At 37.2% G+C, this 23,221-nt stretch overlaps 1 protein-coding gene across 1 annotated transcript in view; it reads right to left on the minus strand.

Annotated features, from left to right (window-relative positions):
* Positions 1–23,221, minus strand: part of GALNT13 (polypeptide N-acetylgalactosaminyltransferase 13) — a 538,752-nt gene that overhangs the window by 37,202 nt on the left and 478,329 nt on the right. Inside the window, exons 10-11 of the mRNA XM_004743877.3 lie at positions 23,022–23,161; positions 6,562–6,660 (exon numbers count right to left, since the gene is read on the minus strand). Of these exons, the coding sequence (XP_004743934.1) occupies positions 6,562–6,660; positions 23,022–23,161 (239 nt within the window). The remainder of the gene's footprint in view (positions 1–6,561; positions 6,661–23,021; positions 23,162–23,221) is intronic.

Here is a 23,221-nt window from a genome sequence, read left to right on the forward strand (position 1 = left end):
TAACAGTAAAAATTCTCTAATGGTACTGTGTATTAAGTAATAGGGATTAATTAAATAAATTATATTGTATCCATTCAAATATGCCCTGTTCAGGTAAAGAAGTTGTTAGCCAATGGATAGCCAAAAAGAAGTTAAATTATTTGGGTTTTAAACAGTATGTCTTAAGTTTGTGAATGGAGTAGTATTTGGTCAGCAGTGCAAGTACACAGAACAGTGTCAGTGAACTGCAGAGATATGAAAATGCACAGAGCCTACAGGGAATGGAAAAGTATCAGACACATGTCTACAGGACAAAAAAAAAAAAAAAAAGAAAACACAAACTATTAGAGCATCAAAGGAGACTCTGCTGGAAAGTCAGATGAGGATGAAACTATGTGGAGTTTTGTATATATACATAAGTAAGGAATACATAACTATACACATAACTAAGGAATTCTTATGTAATTCATAGGGCAGTGGAGAATTGCTAGAGATTTTCATCAAATTTAATTATAAAGTGGTATATGTAGAATGTAATCATGGAATTCCATATGATGTGTGGTAATAATGAGGTTTTCTGGTCACATAGGTCAAAGAAGATAGAGGCCCTAGTTATAAACGGTCTTAGAGATCAGAGTCAAGGTATATGATTTTCAAGATAGTATCAGGATTAGGTGACCAACCAAACTTCAGAAATGTCTATGTTGGGTTTAAATGTTGGATGCTTATGTGAAATAGAAGAAAATGAGCACATTCTGAAAACAGCTAAGTTTGAGATGCCTGCAGAGATTCCCAGTAATTAACTGGCAAGAGATTCCAGAGTTTAGAAGAGAGGTTGGAGATAAAGATATAAATCTGAGGCATTAGCATTGTAGGGGACATGGAACTGCTTCCAGGAATCAATTTCATCTTTTCAGAAGTAAAGAGAAGACAATCCCATAACTTCCAGTAATATACATTCTACTAGGAAACTGTGAGTTCTTCTTACACACACACACACACACACACACACACACACACACATGTATATAAATATATATTCAAGTTTTAATCAAATTCCTATTTATTTTCATTCTTTTGAAAGTGTTTAATGTTCATCACATTATTTGTGAGTGAAAGCATTTCAAGAACAGATAGGCATGGACTTTCTAATTATGTGATTATTGTTTGAGACAGAAGATTTTTATTACTAAGGTTCTAAAAGAATAATTCAAAAAAAAAAAGAGTACCTCAAGATGATCAAATGTTGAATGTAATAATAATTCTACACCTGGTATCTTATTTTTACAGTATTCTTGCTACAGAAACTTCCAAGCATGCTTTCATTTTCTTGGCTAGTTTTTATTAGGTGCCTACCATATCCCAAGCCCTGGGTAGGGTGGAGGGAGAGCATGTTGGGTGTTGGAATGTTTAAGTGTTTAAGAAAAGTTTTCTGGCAACTACTGAAAAGTAAGCTTCTTCCTGATATCTCCAAGAACATTAAAAAAATAATAATAACAAAAGTCCCATGCAAGGGGAAATGGTTAAGGGATAGTTGTCAACAAACACAAAACACCTTCATTTAGAAATGAAACCAAGTAGAAATGCTAAAAACAAAACAAAACAAAAAAAAAAAAAAAAACAGTGTTAACATCTCACGAATTTTGTGCAAAAGCAAGAGTGAGAAACTAATATTTTATATGGGTTTGGGCTACTTTTAAAGAATTTTAAACAAAATAACCATAAATATAGATACAGCTTCCATAGTAACATAAAAGAGTAACAATAAAACACAGGGAAGGTAGCTCTGAGAATAAAAATCCCAAAATCTGTTCTTTTCTAAACTGTAAAAAATGTAAACATGTCCTTAATTAGGGATGAACTAGGATCAATCATCCAAGAAATATTGAATTCCATCAAAGTATAAATCATAGTAGGGTTTTATGTAAAGGTTTAATTTTTTTATAATATATATTAAAACAACAGGAGAGGCAGTTCATTTTATTAAGCTTAACAATATCATAGGAAGTGTGTGCATTTACCTTGCCTCTGGCATCAGCTACTGAACGAATACTTCTATTTTCTTACAGAGAAAAGAGAAACAATTGAGAAAAGAAACCGAAATACGTTAAGAGAATAATTAATGTCAACAGACCAGTGTATGTCCCGAGTGTCCAGTATATGCCAAGCTAGTGTTAGTATTTATATAAATTTCACTAAATCTTTAGAGGAAAAAGAGAAAGTCTTTTTCCCATTTTATAAGTATAATAGTAAACCTAAAAAATATTAAGTAATTTACCATAAATGACACAATTTATCAGGTCAGGGCAATGCTCTAATATAATACTGTTTTGGGACACTGGGGTGGCTCAGGTGGTTAACATCTTCGGCTGAGGTCATGATTGAAGGCTCCTGGGAAGGAGCCCCAGGTCAGCGGGGAGCCTGCTTCTCCCTCTCCCAATGCTACTACTCTCCCTACTTGTGTTCTCTCTCCCTCTCAAATAAATAAATAAACAAACAAACAAATAAAATAAAATCTTAGAAAAATAAAATGATACTCTTTTGTTCTCAATAGTTTAATTTTCTCTATTTGTATTTGTTTAACTCTGAAAGTAATACTTATATGCAGAAAAATGTGGGGTAAAAAGTAAAGTTTCCCATTCCAACTCATTCTTCTCACCAGAGGTAATTATACTGCAGAGAAATTTGTATGCATTTCTAACAGATTATATTGCATCAATACAAATACAGATATTATAGATACTTTATAGAGAAAAACTTTCACATACATTGTTCATAAATGAGGTAATTCAAAGTAAGTTTTATTATGGATTTTCCCCCTCTTTTTCAGTTTTCCATGACAATACTTATAGACCTCTTTCACTCAATTTGGTGACTGGAGTTTTCAGTACTATGGATGAGCCACAATTTATTTAAACATTCCTGTCTTGGTAAATATTTAGCTGTGTCCATTGCTCTGTTACAGCAAAAAGGGGTGCTATAAACTTTCTTCTATGCTTATCTGTAGGCATCTATAACTAATCATGTAGATGGAAAAACTCTGGTTTTAATTTCTACTTTGTCATTAAGTTGACAGTGTAGTATCGTTAGAATATATGTAGGTATGGGTTTTTACTTATTGTTTGTTCACTTTATTTATGAATCCCTAAGAGTGGTGTCTTTATATACTTCCAGTTACCATGACAATAACAGTATTCTATGACAATGTCTACATAGTACTATGGTATAAGTCTACTGTTCTTTTTTTTTTTTTCCTTAAGATTTTATTTTTTATCTGAAAGAGAGAGAGAGAGAGAGATCACAAGTAGGCAGAGAGGCAGGCAGAGGGAGAGGGGGAAAGCAGGCTCCTAGTTCAGCAGGAAGCCCAATGCAGGGCTCAATCCCAGGACCCTGAGATCAGGACCTGAGCCGAAGGCAGAGGCTTAACCCACTGAGCCAACCAGGTGCCCCAAGTCTATTGTTCTGACTTTGAATTCTTTCATCTATTTACCTACTGTTGGTTATTAGTTACCTACTATATCCTAGGCCCTTGGCCAAGTACTAGAGATGAAGAGAAGAATAAGACATAGTCCCTGCTAATAAGAAGGTTATGGTAGAGTGGCATAACTTCTAGGTATTGAACACTTGTAAATGAGTAATGTAGTTTTTAACATTTATGATCCAGTTGTTTTGTGTCCTGTAGACAAATACAAGTCTGCCTGGTTGTATTTTTTAATATTAATTATGGCAACTTAAAAATCAATGAGCATAATTCATCCTGATTATCCTCCTTTTCATTTCCTATCTTCATTTTTATCTGCCTTAGATTAGGATGAAATCACAAATACTGTGCTTTTTTGGAATTCTGTAGGTCATCAAGGTGCAGACAATCAGCTGACTTTTTTCATCAGCTGATGAAACACATTCTGGAGACAGTTCTACATGTCCATCCAGTATCCATGGTAAATGAACTGTAAGGACATTTACACATGAAAGGGTAGTAAAATATTCTGTGTTTTTGTGCTACAGGTATCCAAGTAACATATTTCTGGCCAAAGAGACTTACAGGGAAGGGGGTAAAAAGCATTTTTTTTTTTTTCAGACGTATCTTCTCTCTATTTCCGCAAGTCTACACACTTATATAGGTTTACATGACCAATCAACGAGCAGGGTACAGGAGGGAGCAAATCAGGCTGTGCACCAAAACAACAACTTTGCTAGCAACCAATGCTGTTTACTTCCTCTTTGGGCATTCTGCTTAGTCCTAACTTGGCAACTAGCCAGGACGCCATCTTTTAATGGCAGAGGCTGCCCTGGCCAGGGGCCTGCCTCCGACATCTTCCTCTCTTTTCTTTTATGGCAGGGATCGTGCCTGTCATAGGTTGTCAGTGGCGGGGAATATCCTTACCCGTCATCAGACGGCAGATATCAATGATCTGCGTCCTGTCTTAGGTTGGTATATTTCCCCCACCAATCTTACCCGTCGTTGACTACCTATCCAGCATACTTAGCCACACTTGGGGGGATGTTCCAGCCTTGATGGCTAACAAGGCCTGCACCATGGCTTGCAGGAAGTTTTGTTTTTCCCAGTAAAAGGTCAGTCATGACTCCTGCAGTTCTTCTCTACCCCAACTTCTTGCTGCCCTGAATGTGGACATGATGTCTGGAGTTTCAGCAGCCCTCATGTGACCACCTGATGATAAATGTTAATTTTAAGGACTGAAGAATGGAAAGTTAGAAAGTTTTTGATTTCTTGACAAAGTCACTGAAGACCTAAACAAATGTCAAGAGTTGACTACCTTCAGATCTCTTACTTCCATTTGTGAAAAAATTAAACTCTGCATAGTTAGACCACGAACAGTTAAGTTGTTGGCCATTTCCAAATGAATTCACTGGGATTCTATTGGTTTTGGTAGTAGAAGTCTCTCACATTCATTGTGAATCAATATAAAAGCTGGACCATTTGTGAATGCTCTGCCATTGTTCTGTCTGTATTGTTTTTTCCTATTATTCTCTTTCGTGAAGTTATTTTTCCATGCTGTAATTTAGAAAGTTTGATTTAAATATTTTTCTGCTTAAGTTGAAATTTTAGAATACTAATTAGGATTTTAATAATTTTTTGTTTTTTTTTAAGAGGAAAATTTAATTTTTGAATGTTCTTCATTTAATCACACAGGTCCTATTTGAAGTATGGGGTCAAAATGCAACAGGGCTACTGCTTTTTCCCTGAAGATTTTTTTTTTAAAACATATAATGTATTACTTGTTTCAGGGGTACAGGTCTGTGATTCATCAGTCTTACACAATTCACAGTGCTCACCACAACAAACGCCCTCCCCAGTGTCCATCCCCCAGCTTCCCCATCCCTCCCAAAACCCTCCCACCAACAACCCTCGATTTGTTTCCTGAGATTATGAGTCTCTTACGTTTGTCTCCTTCTCTGGTTTCATCTTGTTTCATCTTTTCCCTCCTTTCCCCTATGATCCTCTGTCTTATTTCTCAAATTCCTCATATCAGTGAGATCATATGATAATTATCTTTCTCTGACTGACTTATTTTGCTTAGCATAATACCTTCTAGTTCCGTTCACATCCTTGCAAATGGCAAGATTTCGGGTTTTTTGATGGCTGCATAGTACTCCATTATATCCAGCTGCATTACCAATATAATCATGATGTTGTGCTGCACAGAATAATTTTTACTTTCTAATTTCACTCTAATACAATAGATGAAGAACTCACTGATATGTTTCTCCTCAATTTTTTGGACAATTTGTCTATAGAAGATTAGCTACCTCAAACTCTGTTATGAATTCCTACAATCTCTAAATTCTGTCTCTCAAAATGGCCACGACAGTAGGGCTGCTCCACCTGAAGGCTCAGGGCTAGGCAGCCTCCACACGACCCACCTTGCCAAGCCACTGTCAAACATTTTATTAAAGAGAGTACAAGGATCCCTGTTATAGTCCGACAGGTCTCTGATAACTGGACAGCAACACACAAAAAGGTTGGCCTAGCCTTTTAATCAACCATCAGTTTTGTTTAAACATTTCATTTTTACCTGGTTCAAAGGGCATCTTCAGAGAGCCAAAGTGGAAATCTAACAGATGTGCTTATCACGCATTTTCAACTTTACTGAACCTCAGAAATTTATAGAAAACATGATATATATAAACACTTAAAAAAGAAATTTAGAATAATCACTGTTGGAAAACATCACTGTTCTTGAGGGATTATTTTATACTACTTGGCTAAGAGAATAAAACGTACTGTTCATTTGCTCATATATGGTGAAATGAGATCAGTCAAAAATATTTGGCTATCTTCAAAAATATTTGTCATTAATTGGGCTCACTTATTAAATTATATTTATTTAAATGCTATAGTATTTATTTATTAAATTCTGTAGTGTTTTCTTAAGATAGTGGGATTAATAAGATAGCCAAAGTAGTTCTTGATTTGAATGTCCATTAATTTCCTAAGCTAAGACTTTACTGTTTTGGCATGTGAGTCATGGTTTACTGTGACAGTTTTCACAGCAATACTTTCCCCCCAAAGATGAAGTTGATTAAAAAAAGAGAGAGAGAGAGAGAGAGAGAGTTTACCTGATTTCCTCCCATACCATGACAGTTGAATATACCCACTTTTTCATTTTCCTTGCGACCCATGTTGTCTAAACACTGGTTGGTTTCAACATTTCTTATCTAAAGGAAACACACGAAAACAGAAGTCAGATAGTGATTTAAAAGAGAAAATCTTCCTGGTGTTATCAAATTGTATATTGATAATGAGATGATGCATGTTTGCAAGGAAATTTCCCCTAGAAGAACACACTGTTTTAAATATTTATTTTTCCATGTCCAGTCTTAATTTTGTGTAAATTTCTATCTCCTATGGTAGTAAATGTGAACAGCAATGGCATTGTCATTAGCATCTAATCATGAGGCACCCCTCGTTTATAGCACAGTATCAGAGAAAGGGGAAACATTACAAATTAGTCATTCTTCTCCATATCCTCTTAAAATTAGGACAGTTGCCAAGTTCCACTCAAAAAACCAGTCTATTCTTGAACTCCCATGGTACCATATGCAAAGGATTTGAAACAAATTTGTTAAATATTCAAATTAATGTGTTTTTAGGTTGTTTTATTACTAGATGTTCCATCCTATGTTAGTAAAGATTAATTACTGTTTATTTCTGTAGCTGAAAGACAGTCATGCATCTTTTTTCATCCCTAATGCCAAACTTAATGGAAAAGAGTTGACCCTAAGAAAAGCTATTACAAGACTAAATGGTAATTTCACATTAAAAACCCCTTAAAAACAAGATTAAACTGCCAACTGCAAACATAAGATTCTTGGTTTATACTCAAATACTGCATTAGTTCCATAATTAACATAATGTTAATAAGTATTTGAGACACATGTAATTACAAAAGCCATTCGCTGAATTTAAAGATGCTAAAATTACTAAATCAAGCACAAATAAATTTAAAAATGGCATTTCTAAAAAATGGAATGTTTAATTTCTTCTATTAGTTTAAACCCCAAGTATGTATTGATATCTGTCCACTCTGTTTCTGAAAAGTTATCTCTGACTCTTCTTAGAACATGCATATTTTACTGTTCATTCATACATTACTTGTATGTATCTGTTTAATTATCTATGCTTTAAGCACTCATTTCTTCATATTGGCAAATTAATAAGATCAAAAACTTCTTAAGAGGATGGGTTAGGTATATATGAATCACTTTTTTGTATGATGCAGAGCCCCAAAGTCAAGTAATGGCTCCTGGGGTTGGGAAAAATGGTGTGATCTGCATTAAGGCCCCAGTCAGCAACTGAGAAGAGTGGGGACCGGAGTTCATACTTTACAAGAATTGGAAAGAACGGAGCACAACTGTCAAGCCTTGTTCCAATGCCTTGAGATTTAGAGCAGGATTATAGATGCTCCCATGCAGAAATCTGAGCAGCAATCCATTAGAAAGGACAGAACACACCGTGACTATCAAAGAGAAAGGCGGGGCGGGGGCGGGGGGGGGGGGGGTACCTGAGTGGCTCAGTAGCTTAACCTTCAGACTCTTGGTTCCAGCTCGGGTCCTGGACAGAGTCCCTTGTCCTGCTAAGCAGAGAATGTGCTTCCCTTGTCCTCTTCCCTCTGATCACCACCCCCCACCCAACAACCTGTGCACTCTCTCTCTATTTCTAAAATAAATAAATATTTAAAAAAATAAAGAGAAAAGTTACAAGCTTCAAGAAGAAAAATGATGTTCAAGTTCCATACTGGTAAGTTTGGGTTATCTGGTGTAGGTTGGTTCAAGCACTGGAGGATACAGAGCCTATATGCAAAGGTTAAAGATTTTTCGGGACCTGTAGCTAGGACAGGAGTGAGAAAGGTAACAACTGATAGATGATGCCATGTATCAGTCTGTTTATGTTTCACATAATCTAATCAGTATGCCACATACAAGTTTATTTTTAAGTCCTTTATATGAACTTTTCTTGCTAACATTTCACAAAAGACAGACTTCTTGAGAAACAGTAAAATGATGTATTGTTATTTACATATTGTTAATTACATATTGGTATTGTTATCTAAAAAAAAGTATGGGAGAGTGTAATACTATAACACAGGAATAAATATCTCATAAAATGATCAATTCACCTTTACATGTAATCTATGTAATCTGATTCAAAGGACCTTGGCTAGATTCACGGTACTTGAAAAGATAGTGGTTAATAATTACAGGGGCTAGAAGCTGAGTCATTTATAAAATTTTGTCTCTTTGCTGAATGACAGAAGATTCAAAGCCATTTTCAAGCCAGTACATACTCTGAGAGAAGCATTTCAAAGAGACATGATAGATTCATATCATCCTACTTTTTGACAAATTAAGCACAGAACAAGAATGCTTCCAAAGTATTTTGTTCCCAGTAAGAGCCTATTATTTTTTTTTTTTGAAGAATTTATTAATTTATTTGGCAGAGAGAGAGAGACAGCAAGAGAGGGAACACAAGCAGTGGGGAGTGGGAGAGGAGAAGCAGGCTTTCTGTGGAGTGACGGGTGGCTCCATCCCAGGACCCTAGGATCATGACCTGAGCCAAAGGCAGGCACTTAACAACTGAGCCACCAGGTTTCCACTATCTTTTTTTTTTTTCAAAGATTTTATTTATTTATTTGACAGACAAAAACCACAGGTAGGCAGAGAGGCAGGCAGAGAGAGAGGAGGAAGCAGGCTCCCTGCTGAGCAGAGACACCCGACCCCCCCCATGCAGGGCTTGATCCCAGGACCTGGGATCATGACCTGAGCAGAAGGCAGAGGCTTTAACCCACTGAGCCATCCAGGCGTCCCTCCATTATCTATTTTTTATAATAGATACACTTGGTCTACAGCCTCTCTTATGAATGAATGTACTCAGTCACTCAACAAATATTACTGAGAGTATGTATACTTCAGGTACCATTTAAGGTACTAAGGATACTGAAGTGAACAGAGTAAACCTAGTCCATTCCCTGGAGTTTGTATTTTAGAAGAAAAGAGTATGATACACAAATACATTCATAGTATAACAGAAGATCAAGAACTTCTGTGAAGAACTATCAAACACAGTAAGAGTAGACAAAGTACTATACTATATTAGATAGGGGATTAGGAAAGGCCACCCGGAGAACACAATACTTGAAAAGATACCTTAGTAAACTGAGAGAGCAGCTGGACTTCCATGTGTATGGAACAGCATTCCAGAGAGAGGGAATAGCAAACGGATGTTCTCTGCAGCTGAGAAAACTGGTTGACATAAGCTAGCAATGGGGCAGGATGTAGTGAACAAGGGTGGAGGAGAGAGGTATCCAAGACCAGATCATGTAGGAAATCATAAGTTTCTACACATGAGGATGACTATTAATAGCTTATGCTGGCTGCTGTGTGGAGAGCAGATTAGAGGGAGGCAGGAATGGAAGCAGAGAAACACTTACGGGGACTCTCACAGTCATGCCAGCTAGAGATGGTGGCTGCTTGTACTAACAGGATAACAGCAGAGGTGGATAGGTCAAATTTGGGATATTTTTACTTTAAGATTTATTTAGTTTATATATAAAGAGAGAGACAGCGCAAGTGCATGTGGGAGAAGGGGCAGAAGGGGAGGAAGGGACAGAGGGAAAGAATCCCAAGTAGATTTGCATGGAGCCCAGAGCCTGGAGCTGGAGCCCAAGGGTTGGGGTGAGGTGGGGGGTGGTGGTTGGGACATGCTCTCAGGACCCTAAGATCATAACCTGAACTAAAACCAAGAGCCTGACGCTCAACCAATTGAGCCACTTAGATGACCAAACTTGGGATGTTTTTAAGATAGAACCAAATAAGACTTGCAATTGACTCTGACATAAGCTATGAGAGGAGGAAAAGAAATCAAGAAGCATTCTCAGGTTTTGCTTGAGCAAATGGACAAATGATTTTCTATTTACTAGGAACAATATTCTGATTTCCTGCATGTTGATAAACATATCTGTAGCCTTTGTATTAGAAAATCAATTTGGTATATATGAAGTCCTTGGCTCACCATCTATTTCCTTGAGTATCTTTAAAATGTTATTGCTATTTACTTCTAACGCAAATAGCTGCTTTTGAAAAGTCTGATGATAATCTGGTTTTCCTTAACTTATTCTTTTTTTTACAAATCTCTACTTGCTTGAACACCAAACTGATTTTATTTTATTTTTTTTAAAGTTCAATAGGTTTACCACAATGTATCTTAATATTATTCATTCTGTATCACTCTTTCAGATAGACAGCATTCCTTTTCTTTTCTTTTCTTTTAAGATTTTATTTATTCATTTGACAGAAAGAGATCACAAGTAGGCAGAGAGGCATGCAGAGGGAGAGGAGGAAGCAGGCTCCCTGCTGAGCAGAGAACCTGATGCGGGGCTTGATCTCAGGACCCTGGGATCATGACCTGAGCTGAAGGCAGAGGCTTTAACCCACTGAGCTATCCAGGTTCCCCAGCATTCCTTTTCAATATGCAGTTTCAATTTTATTTCAGGCACATTTTCTTTAATTATAAGTATTAATGTTCATTTTGTCTTGTTACTTTGATTTTTCTCACTAGGAAATCCTATTATTTTGGATCTTGTTGCTTATCCCTCTATATGCCACCTTCTATTAAAAGTGGATTATTGAGGTTTTGGGGTTACTGACTCATGTGATGTTTCAAATTTAGCCTTTGTTTCTAAATGAATTCATTCTTTAATTTCTAAATCCTTTCTGCATTTCTGACCCTTATTTCAGAGGTATTTCTAAATTTGATTTATAGTGTTCTTTTGTACATTTTATCATTACACAATTTCTTTTAGCTTGCTCTGAAATATTAGATTGCCCTTTTCCCATCTATGTGATGAGGGAGCATGAAGCTGGCTGAAGACAAAGTAAAAGCTGGCGCCTTGCACCCCCTCTCCATCCGCTCCCCCTCAGTCATATGTGTAGCATTCCTCAGGCAGCCCTGACTGCCATGGACAATAAGCAAATAGCTAACTTGCAGGGATCACAATCCTGCAAGACAGGAGTCTCCCTTGGCTTACAAATGTCCTAAATCTCACTAACAAAGATGATTGATAGCAGGATTGTTACATCCCATCAAAAAGTCTCCCAAGTATCTTGATGTTAATGGCTGGTCTAAAGACAACATTGATCAAGCCACAAGGGCGAGGCCTCCGGTATCCTGGCACCATGTAGGCCCTCTTTAGCATATGAAAACTCCGTTGAAACCCCCCTTTTCCTCACCTTCCCCCATCCGCAGGGTTCATAACCTGCCATCCCTCACAATCTGGGGCAGCAGCTCTTCCTGCCCCCGTGCTTTAATAAACCACCATTTTGCACCAAAGATGTCTCAAGAATTCTTTCTTGGTCATCAGCTCCGGACCTCAGCCCACCGAACCTCACCTAGGTTCTAGAACTTCCTCATATGGTGCCCGAACGTGGGGCTGTGAGTCTTTACATTTGGACTCTGAGCTTCAGTGCAAAATTGGTGAGTACTTTCTCTCCTTTTCCTTTACGCTCATTTCAGGGCTTTTCAAGGAGTATGGTCTTATTGGAACACTTGCATGTCAATTGCTCAGGCTGTAATCCTCTAGCCCGTGGCTGCTCTACGAGGAGGAGAGCGTCTGCCTCTTGGCTGTAAGTTAGTACCCTGGCCAGAATGGCAATAGGACCCAGAAACTTGATACCCTCTCTTTATTCCTGTTCTTATATGAAGTTGTCTTTCTTGGGCACGGGACAGCCACCTAAGTCACCAGGACGGCTGCCAATCTTAAGACTCCCGTGTGAGGTTTCCTCCTGATTGATCTAATGTGATCCCCTCCACATCCCTGGTCTAGCCACTTCTGGCCGAGAGACCTCTCATGGGAGCCGGCCGAAACCAGTACCCGATTGAATTAAAATGCAACTGGAAACCATTTTTTAGGGAAGTTGGCTGTAAGGACCACATGTGTTGGAATGTCGCATAGACCATGATGGATTTCAATCTTTACTGTTTCTTGTCAGTGTCTTCTACAGACTACTTATGGCTATGAAATTGGGTAATTTTTTGCACCAAAGATGTCTGAAGAATTATTTCTTGGTCATCGGCTCCGGACCTCAGCCCACCGAACCTCACCTAGGTTCTAGAACTTCCTCATATGAGCACAAAGCTTTGATGTTCTTGCCTTGTTTGTAGAGAGATCATCTTCCTCCTTATTTTCTTTATTCTTATTGTGTCCAGTCTCTTCCACTATCGCTGCTGTTCTTATTGTTGGATGCGTCCAATTCTCCTGGTCTTTTAAGAGACGGGTTTGATCAGGAGACCATTTCTTTCTTTTCTTTTTTGGGCAATCACCTGGCATCTTTAAAATTATCCTGTTGCCTGCTTTCCAAGTCCATGCATTCCCATTTAGCTGGTAGAGGGTGTAATATGGTCATTGGGGTTTTAAATTCTTCCCCAGGTAATTTTTTTTTTTTAAGATTTTATTTAGTTGAAAGAGCAGGAGAGCACAAGCAGGGGGGAGGGGAGTGGGAGAGGGAGAAACACACTCCCCACTGAGCCAGAGGCTAGATGCAGGGCTTGATCCCAGGACCTTGGGATCATGACCTAAGCTGAAGGCAGATGCTTAACCCACTGAGCACCCATGTGCCCCTCCACAGGTAATTCTAATGTGCAGTGAAGTTTAGCAATTACCATTCTGGAGGGAGGTGTGCAGTGTCTTGATGTTAAATGGTGACATTACAATTACAATCACTTTTTCTTTTTAAAGTAACTTCTTTTTCAGTGGGTCCCTCTGGGAAAGCTTTTAGAATATACTTCTGCTTGGCCTCACCCTCATAGATTATGATCCAAATGGTCTGGAGTAGGACCAGGAGAGGGCATAAAGCTCTTCAAATGATTTGAACGTATATTCAGGGTGGAAACCCCCCCGTATCAAGAGCATACAATGGAGTACTTGCTAGCTGAAGGCTTAGCTATTTTGTGAATCAGTCTGAAAATTCTGGATGCTGGTGGAAAGAACGGGAGGTTTTCATAGTAAAGCTGATTCCTTCAGTACCCAGTGGGGAAGCTGAAGGTCAAAGGTTTCCAGCTGTCCCGGACAGGAAAGGTTTACACTGGAGACCACTTCTAACTTTGCAAGTCTAGCTCTCCTGCTCCTGCACTTATCTGAAGAGTCGAAAAAAAATGCCTTCTATTTTTTGAGATCTCTGGGTTCTGTTCATTGCTCCTATTTTCATCTGGACCTCCCATTTTTTTTGTCCCTATTGTCTCTAGAAATATTGTCTCGATTGTGCTTTACTCCTTGAAGTTTCTCCTAAGAAGAATTTCCACTAGTGAATTTGAAGACATCCACACAGGTCTCAGGGTGCTCAGGCCTTTCAGACATTAGAAAGGAGACTTTTCACTGACTTACAAATTGGACTGTATGAAAATACCTCTCCCAGTTTCACCTACTATTCTCCAACTGGCCTGAAGCAATTTCCCGTGAGTATCTGTTGGCAATTTGGGTGTAAGCTGGTCTCATTTCCATCAGGCATCTCATCACTTTCTTTTCCTTTCCTTCCACAGAGTATCACATGGCCATGAAATTGACAGCTCATATTTTGGGATTTGTGAGAATACCTGTCACCTGATTCTGTGGTCAGTGTTTTTCATTGATTTTTGGTTTGCTATCCTGGATGCACTTTCTGTTTCAACTATGTCACTGCTGCTAATATATATATATATATATTTTTTCTAAGACAGACTGATTTAGGGACTTCATGAAAAGAATCTTGTGCTATTTTGGATGTGTTCTAACTATTCCACAAAATGGTTTGATCATGTCTGGCCATATAATATTCTGCCCCTTAGGGATATAGCAGGGGCTAAGAAGATACAAAACAGAAACTCAAGTCAAAGCTTGAGGTTGGCTAGACTTGGGATCTGGGCTAAAAACAAATAGGAATCAGGGGTTCAGGATAATTGTCAGAATGAGATGAGGTGACTAACACTACCACAACCACCAATAATAATAATTAGCAATTGTACTTGTATGTGTTATGTGCTGTTCTCAGCACTTCTATGTAATAGGTAATTTACCACCAACCTATTACCCCCATTTCATAAATGAAAACATTAAGATACAATGAAGTTAAATAATTTGCCCAAATAAGGAACTGAAAGTTATTATAATTCTGACATCCAGACAGGCAGGCAGTATTTGTCAGAAAGGAGGTGTGGACGGAGCAAGAAGGGCTGGGTTGTAGCTAACCTGAGTAAAGGTTACAACTGGTCATTCAGACAATAGTGAAGACACATGGAACAAGGAACATGAAAGAAGACTAGGATCAGACCTAGGGGACCAAGTCTACATGCTAAGTGCCACACTCCTGGGCTGAGGTCATGTAAATAATTTCTAGCTATGGCCAGGATGACATTAAACACAATAGGATAGACATAGAATGTCAGGAACAGGAGTTATGAAAACCAACTAATTAACTAACTAAATAAATAAATAAAAGAGACACTTCATCTAAATAGAGACAATATCAAAAGTTTTATGTCGGGGTGCCTGGGTGGCTCAGTCATTAAGCGTCTGCCTTTGGCTCAGGTCATGGTCCCAGGGTCCTGGGTTCGAGACCCACATCAGGCTTCCTGCTCAGTGGGCAGCCTGCTTCTCCCTCTCCTGCTCCCACTCCCCCTCCGGTGTTCCCTCTCTCACTATCTCTCTGTTAAATAAATAAATAAAATCTTAAAAAAAAAAAAAGGTTTATGTCACAGGAGCTATAATATTCAGACTTTTAAAAAAATGCATGCACACTGAGAAGGCAGGTTAGTGTACATTAGGTTTTTCTCAAGTCAATGAACCCAAAACTATAGGAATCTGCTATATTGTCTTCAAAATATAAAAATGGTCATAAATGTGTACTGACAATCCTCATCAAGCAAATCTTACTGCAAATTATGATACTGGCATACAGAAAGGTTCAGTCTATGCTCCTTATATTTGAGATGCAAAGGATGATCTGATTTAGGATGATCTCATGTGATTTTCCCATCAGAACCTTTCTAAGAATACCCTGGGAGCTCACAGAATGTTATTTAAGCAAAAAAGCAAATTTTAGGAAAGACCCTGATCTTGTCACTTGTACCATATTATCCGACAACACCAATTACTTGGCCACGCCAGTAACTCTGAGAAAAATCTAGGCAAACAACCACTGATCTCTCATTCATTAGAAATTTCTTACAGATTTTGTTTTATGACCTATATCCACATAAGTAGAGCACACTGGTAGTTCTCAGATCTGTTAAATTCTTTTGAATCATTCTTTATGTTATGGTATAGATTGGACTATGTGGCATAGGGCCAGAGCTTAGTTTTAACTTTAATTGTTGTCTACTTTGAGATGCCTTTGTTTACACATAATTTTTTATTGCTTGAAAACAATTTTTAATGACATAAAATTGAGATATTTTTCCCACTTGCGTTTTTATGTTTGAAATCAGCAAGACTTTTTCTAAATTTTTCTACTCAGCAGCATCGTTGGTAATGTTCTTACCACTTACAGTTTGTTCATTAGCTCATGCTCCCTCTGCTGGATTGTAACAGCAAGAAACAATGAGAACTCTCAATTTAAAAAAAGAGGCATATACTCCCCCTCAGCCTCATACCTTTGCATTTCAAAAGCAATATGTAAAATCCATTCTAAAGATAATAATCTAAACTTAAGCTAGCTTTTTTTTTTGCTTTAATTACTCCAACACATGCTTATCCTTCAATTGCACATTATGTTACTCATTATCATTATTTTACATATGTCAACCTCGTTTGGTTTCTCTTTACTTGAAGAAAATAGGCACATTTGCAGTGAATTCCAGTTTAATGTTAATGTTTCCATATTATAATTGCTCTAGTGAATATGCATTTAAGTGTATTTTCTCTTTACCAAATTGTGCATAAATCAGAAGGATGGGTGCAGTATCTATGTATTTAACAAATGCAAGCTGATTGCTTATGCAGACCAAGGTTTAAAATGCCCTGCTTGGGCCCCAGGATGGGTCAGTCAGTTAAGCATTAGACTCTTGATTTCAGCTCAAGTTATGATCTCAGGAGTGTGAGATCAAGCCCTGAATAGGGCTCTGTGCCTGGCATGGAATCTACTTAGGATTCTCTATCTCCCTCTGCCTTGCTGCCCACCCCCCACCCCAGGGGCTCTCTCTCAAACAAACAAATAAATAAATAAAATAGAAAGCCCTGATTAATTACTACAAGATTTAAAAGTTCTGATTACACATGATAGACTAAGCCCTATTCAACACACACACAAAGTAAAGAACGTGGAAAATCGAACATTTACATTTACTTTAGTGGATAACAAAAACAAGCAACAAGAATACTGGGAGAATTCAGTAAATGCCCAACTAGCAAAGAGTATGTTGCCAATTGTTTGTGCCAATATCTACCTGAGTAATAAAATGAGAATTAATTCTAGTCTAATGATCAGCAGTGTGAAGTAAAAATATTTTTTCAGTGATAAACTCACTCACTTTGTTCACAGGTGGGCTACACAGCCCAGCAGTCTTCAAAGTTAACATTTGATGAAGAGTAACATCTTTTTTTTTTTTTTTTTTTTTTCTGTACAAAAGCCTGTTCAGTTACGCTAGGTTGAAAATTAGCTACTGGATCACAAAGAGTTTGTGAAATAGAATTGTGGGCAAAGAGAATGCTCTGATTTGTGTAAGTCATCTAAAAGGAGCCTTCCTCGCTGGTTATCCTAGCGAAAGGTCAGGAATTTGCGAATCTATAAATAGATCTCCTGATTACCAACGGAGGGTAAATCTCTAAGCGTTTTCATGTCTGAATTTGGCAGTCACTGATGGTACCCTTAATCCCTGCGGCCGAGCAGCTTCAAGTGCCTATTTTTAGTTACATAAATTTGCTTTTTAACAAAATTTATGGAATACAGTCCCAACATGTACCAGAATCTTAACTAGTTGTTACGGTTAAAGGATACAAAAGGAAAAGGAGTTCTGAGCTTGAGTAGGCAATCAGAAACGCAGAGACTGATGTCTAAAATTTGAAGCAAGATGTAAATTGTAAGCAAATGTAAGCCGTTAAGCACCAAGAGTTAAGTCATTTGGTTAAAGAAATCCACTTCTCCCTGTTGCCCTACATAGCTCACAATACTTTTTTTTTTCCTCAAAGTGCTAGCCTGTCATAGGCCCCAAATATGACTTTAGAATCCCCATTTTTCAATCCTATCATACTTGAATTCACCTTTATATTTACAAGATCAAAACCCAACATGTTAAATCTATATAAGCTAAAGGGCTGGTTAGGAAAGAATTTAATGCTGCAAAGAACTTGACTTCTTTATTCCATTATGATATGCTTACTGAGCCTAAAAGGCACATGCTTCATTAAGCTACTTAAAGGTTTTAGTTCAAAGCAATTGCACAGCTTTTAACTTCCCATTGGAAATTGCATGTAATTCATGGGCTGGTTAAAGAATATTTCCATTACCTGAGTAAAATTCAAATATAACAAATTAAGATACTGATATCAATAATTTTCCCAATGATTATTCTGGTGATGATATAGGATAATGAGAAACAGAATATCATATTTGCATCTTTCAATATAGCTAAAAAAGTTATAAAGAGAAGTTAACAGAGTACTTTTTATTCGCCAATACACTGCAATATAAAATAATAGGTTTTGAACACCATTGAAACTTAAGGAAATTGTGAACTGTTAAATCCTACCAAATTCATTTTATATTAGTGATGAGTACATATGAAAAATATACATATCACAAAGAAATAATTTGTTATCTTGATAAGTAGGTTGGACATCAGATACCACTTTGAGATATTATCTGGGAAGAAAAAAAATGCCCTCATATATAAGGAAAGATAGCTTTTTACTTTCTTCTAAAAATGGTTAATGGCAGGCAGTAAGAAAGAAAATCTTTAAGTAAATGTCTGCTGTCCATTAACAATTCATCCCAAACTCATTATCAAAATGTCCATCTTAAATTATGTATACATGACTATGCAAAATCAAATTGGGAAGTAATGCTTGGTAAAATTGTCCTTCTGTTTCCATGGAAACAGATGCTGGGTTGCATCTCTTTAAGGCTGGTTTCAAAGTGGAAAACTACAGCACAATAATATCCCAAAAAGTTTAAAATTTAACATATCTCACAGATTTTTTTTTTTTTTTTAATTTATCAGGGGTTTTAAAGCAGCAGTTTGTAGCATGACTCTATACTTCATGTAGGGTATCTTTAATTACTCTGAATTTTTTTTTTTTTTGGATTGATTTATTTATTTGAGAGAGAGCATGAGGGTTGCCGGGGGCGGGGTGGAGGGAGAGGGAGAGAGAATCTCAAGCAGAATCCCTGCTGAGTGTGGGGCCCCGCCCAGGGCTTGATCCCAGGACCTCAAGACCATGACCTGGGCCAAAATCAAGAGTTGGACACTTAACTAACTGAGTGACCCAGACTCCCCTATTTCTCTGAATTTTTTAACTATTTGTTTCTTTTTTGCCATCTCTCCTGCCCCCATTTCAGTAGAACAGCTTAAGAGTAAAGGGCTTCATTATTGGACATATTATCCTTAGGACGTAACATATAGGCTCCAACTCCACCTCTTATTTAAAGAAAGCGATCTGAATAAATAAACTATAATAATGCAACTTATTTTGTCCTTCTAGCTTAAAGAAAAAATGAGCATTAGTGTCAGACTAACATTTATTTTAATCCTGACTTTAATAGCGAGCTCAATGACCCACAGGTAAATCACATGAACTTTCTACATGTAAATTTCCATTTTCAGTTGGGATCCTAACAAAACTGAAGTCATGGAATTGAGATCTTTATTTTATTTTTGGAGTTGAGATTTTTAAATAATATAATTGTTATAAAGCATCTAGCATAATGTTTGACTTAATAAGAAAACAGTAAATGGTAGCAACAATAATACAATAACTACTACTACTGCTGCTACTACTTCTTGCCAGACATTGGGCTAAGTACTCTAGGACTTCAGTCATCACTATATCCCTTTCTGATTATCTCCACACCACCAATAGTGGCCAGACAGGATACCTAGAGCCACTCCAGAGCTAGGCTGTGAGGTCAGGATTTAAACCTTCCTCTGCATGCCTCCAAGGCCCGTTTTTTTGTGTGTGTTTCATTTTGTTTTGTTTTGTTTAATACAAGCTGTCTCTTCTTGGATATGTTTTAAAAACCCAAAAAGGTACAGTCTCTTTCTTTCAGACTATTTCTGTACATTAAAATATGGCCACCCGATCCATCACAGAAGACAGCTAATTCAAAATCTGTGGGTTGTACAAAGGAATTTGTCCACACTCTATTTTTCCTTTTTCAGGAAATCAGTTAATTAGGTTTCCTCGATGTAGTACAGGAAACCATAAAATTGGATTTTTAACACAGAAGTAAACATCTAGATTCTGTTTTAGAGTCCTTTTCAGGAGTCACTCTGGTGGCCCCAGAAAATTTCTAAAAAGTCCTCCTTACTCATATCTGTTTCATTATAGTCCCTGGTTATACCTCCTTGTAGAAAAAGTAATCAGTGTTCATTCATCAGCTAAGTCCCCTGACTGCAGCAGGAGCAGCACTCTATAACAGGAACAGAAACATGCTCTTCTTCTTACAGCACAAGTCAGGTTCACGATTGTTGAAACAAACTTTTCAGTAAAGAAATGAAAAGTATTGGGGATCTTTAGAAGCACTAGATCATACTAACCAGCATGTAAACAGTGTTCTAGCTTAAAAAGCACTCATGCGGGCATGTGGGTGGCTCAGTTGTTAAGCATCTGCCTTTGGCTCATGTCATGATCCCAGAGTCCTGGGATCGAGTCCCATATCAGGCTCTCTGCTCTGCAGGAAGCCTGCTTCTCCCTCTCCCTGCTTGTGTTCTCTCTCTTGCTATCTCTCTCTCTCCATCAAATAAATAAATAAAATCTTAAAAAAATAAATAAATAAAAAGCACTCATGTAATGTATGTATTGAATATAAATCCCTGTAACATTAGTGCTTACACAGAATGATACATTATTTGAAAACAATGGCAACAATCCTCGCCCTTAATAAAAACAAACCAAAACAATACAAAACAAAACACCCTGAGGCACAGGACTATTAAGTAACTAGAGTCACACTTAGAAAGTTGTACAGGGGTGCCTGGGTGGCTCGGTCAGTTAAGCAACCAACACGATTTTGGCTCAGGTCATGATCTCAGGGTCTTAGTATCAAATCCTGAGATGGGCTTTTTGGGCTCAGTGGGGAATCTGCTTCTTTCTCTCCCACTCCGTTTCCTCTTTTTTTTTTTTCTTTTTTAAAGATTTATTTATTTATTTGAAAGAGAGAGAGAGAGAGATGCTCCTTTCCCTTTCTTTCTGTCCCTCCCCCCATGCTATTTTTCCCCAAAATAAAAAAAAAAAAATCTTTAAATAAGGTCATACATTCATTGTTATTACACATAAATCCTTGCACTACATTATTCAGATTAATGTTAAATAGATGAAAACTGAAAGAATCTATAAAAAGATGTTATGTGGCTAACGAGATTTGACAACTAGACCAGGGATGTGGACACAGAATATCAGCCTTTTGGGGTGTCTGGGTGGCTCAGTTGTTAAGTGCCTGCTTTCAGCTCAGGTCATGATCCCAGGGTCCTGAGATCAAGCTCCACATCAGGCGCTCTGCTCAGTGGGGAGCCTGCTTCTCCCTCTCCCATTCCCCCTACTCTTCTCTTTTGCTATCTTTCCCTCTGTCAAATAAATAAAATCTTAAAAAAAAAAGGAAAAAGAAATGGAATACTATGCAGCCATCAAAAGAAATGAAATCTTGCCATTTGCAACAATGTGGATGGAACTAGAGGGTATTATGCTCAGTGAAATAAGTCAGTCGGAAAAAGACAACAATCATATGATCTCCCTGATAGGAGGAAATGGAGATGCAACATGGGGGGTTTGGGGGGTAGGAAAAGAATAAATGAAACAAGATGGGATCAGGAGGGAGACAAACCATAAGAGGCTCTTAATCTCGCAGAACAAACTGAGGGTTGCTGGGGGGAGGGGGGTCGGGAGAGGGTGGTGGGGTTATGGACATTGGGGGGGAGTGTGCTGTGAAGTGTGTAAACCTGATGATTCACAGACCTGTACCCTTAGGGCTAAAAATACATTATATATTTATAAAAAAAAATTAAAACAAAAAAAAAAAAACAATTTGGCTAGGGGTCCACTCAGTCTCAGTATTTTTTGCTTCAATTATTTTCTAGTTAATCATAAATAATGTTTATGGATTAAAGTGACAGAATGGATAAAGTTACAGATTGTTATTTTTGGCAAATGAACCAAAAAAGTATTAGACATTTCACACATGTTCAGATATTCTACTAATATGACCTAAGAAAATAGCAGTTTCAACCTAAAGACATACTTTATTAATAATTATTTTCCATGTGCATTGTATCATTTCTGTCAAAATGCTTTAATTACAACCAATATTAAATTAGTTTTGATTCCCTAAGCTGATCCCTATTAAGTGGGAAATTACAATTTGAGACATATAATTCATAAAGGAACAGTTCTTATTTTGAGCAGCTAAATATATATTATGAATACGTTTATATAATCATAATGAAGCCAACTATGTATTTTTACAGATAGTAGATATTTTGGAAAACATTTTAAGGAGAGCACATGGTGTAATGAGCCCTGGGTATTATACAGTAAGACTGATGAATCATTAACCTCTACTTCTGAAACCAAAAATACACTATATGTTAATCAACTGAATTTAAATTTAAAAAAAATTTAAATAGGTATTTTGGAAAACAATGGTAGAGGATCAATGGTTTTTAGTGGGCCTAAAGTCAGCAGAATTATACAGTAACACTATCAAATTACTTGCAGTTTGCACTTTCACTTCCCGTGAAGTACAAGGAGTCTCTCAGAGGCTACATGGTTTGTGATATTACAGTAGACTAAATACCAAAACAGACTCCAGTTAACTTCTATCAGGCCAGACAGTAATGTAATTTACAAAAATATGACTGATGCTAATCTTACTGTTTGATTTTGTTTTGGAAAATATATTTATTTTTAAAAATGCATTACTTAAATTAATGTGTAATGGAGAACATTGTTTTTAATAAATTAATAAATGGGTTTTACAGTTTTCAGGTTTAGGTTCAATACATGAAGTATGAATAGTTTTAACCCACCTAAACCAAAGCTCTTGGGGTTCACAGTAAATTTTAAGAGAGCAAGGTCCATATCACAAAATGTTTCTGAACTGTTGGTAAAGAAACAAGAAAATACTGTTTAGTATTAAACTATCCCCTTACTTTTGCAAATCCCAATGATAAAGACTTTTATTGGTCCTTGAGACCATAAGTGACTTGAGAAGTTATTTAAAACAGATCATTTAAAAACCCTGAGAGCATTTTATTCACAACATAAAAAATATTGAGCTCCTTCAGAATTGCTCCATTTGCAAAATATATTTATAACTTAACCAAAATAAATAATTCATACCTCACCAAGTGAGTAATAACGTCTCGGGATCTGGGAGTCCGGATAGATGTTTTCAAGGTACCAAGAAAAGGGCTTACACTTCAGGTTTTCTCTTAGTGTTTTTCTGACTGACACATCTCCATAATCCACTTTGACAACACCTGGAATTTTTCAGAGAAACACACAAATCAGTTTGTGCTATTTTTGACTTAGTATGGGTT

The sequence above is a fragment of the Mustela putorius genome, unplaced genomic scaffold (assembly GCF_011764305.1).
Source record: "Mustela putorius furo isolate JIRA1106 unplaced genomic scaffold, ASM1176430v1.1 tig00003869_pilon_pilon_pilon, whole genome shotgun sequence".
NCBI lineage: Eukaryota > Metazoa > Chordata > Mammalia > Carnivora > Mustelidae > Mustela > Mustela putorius.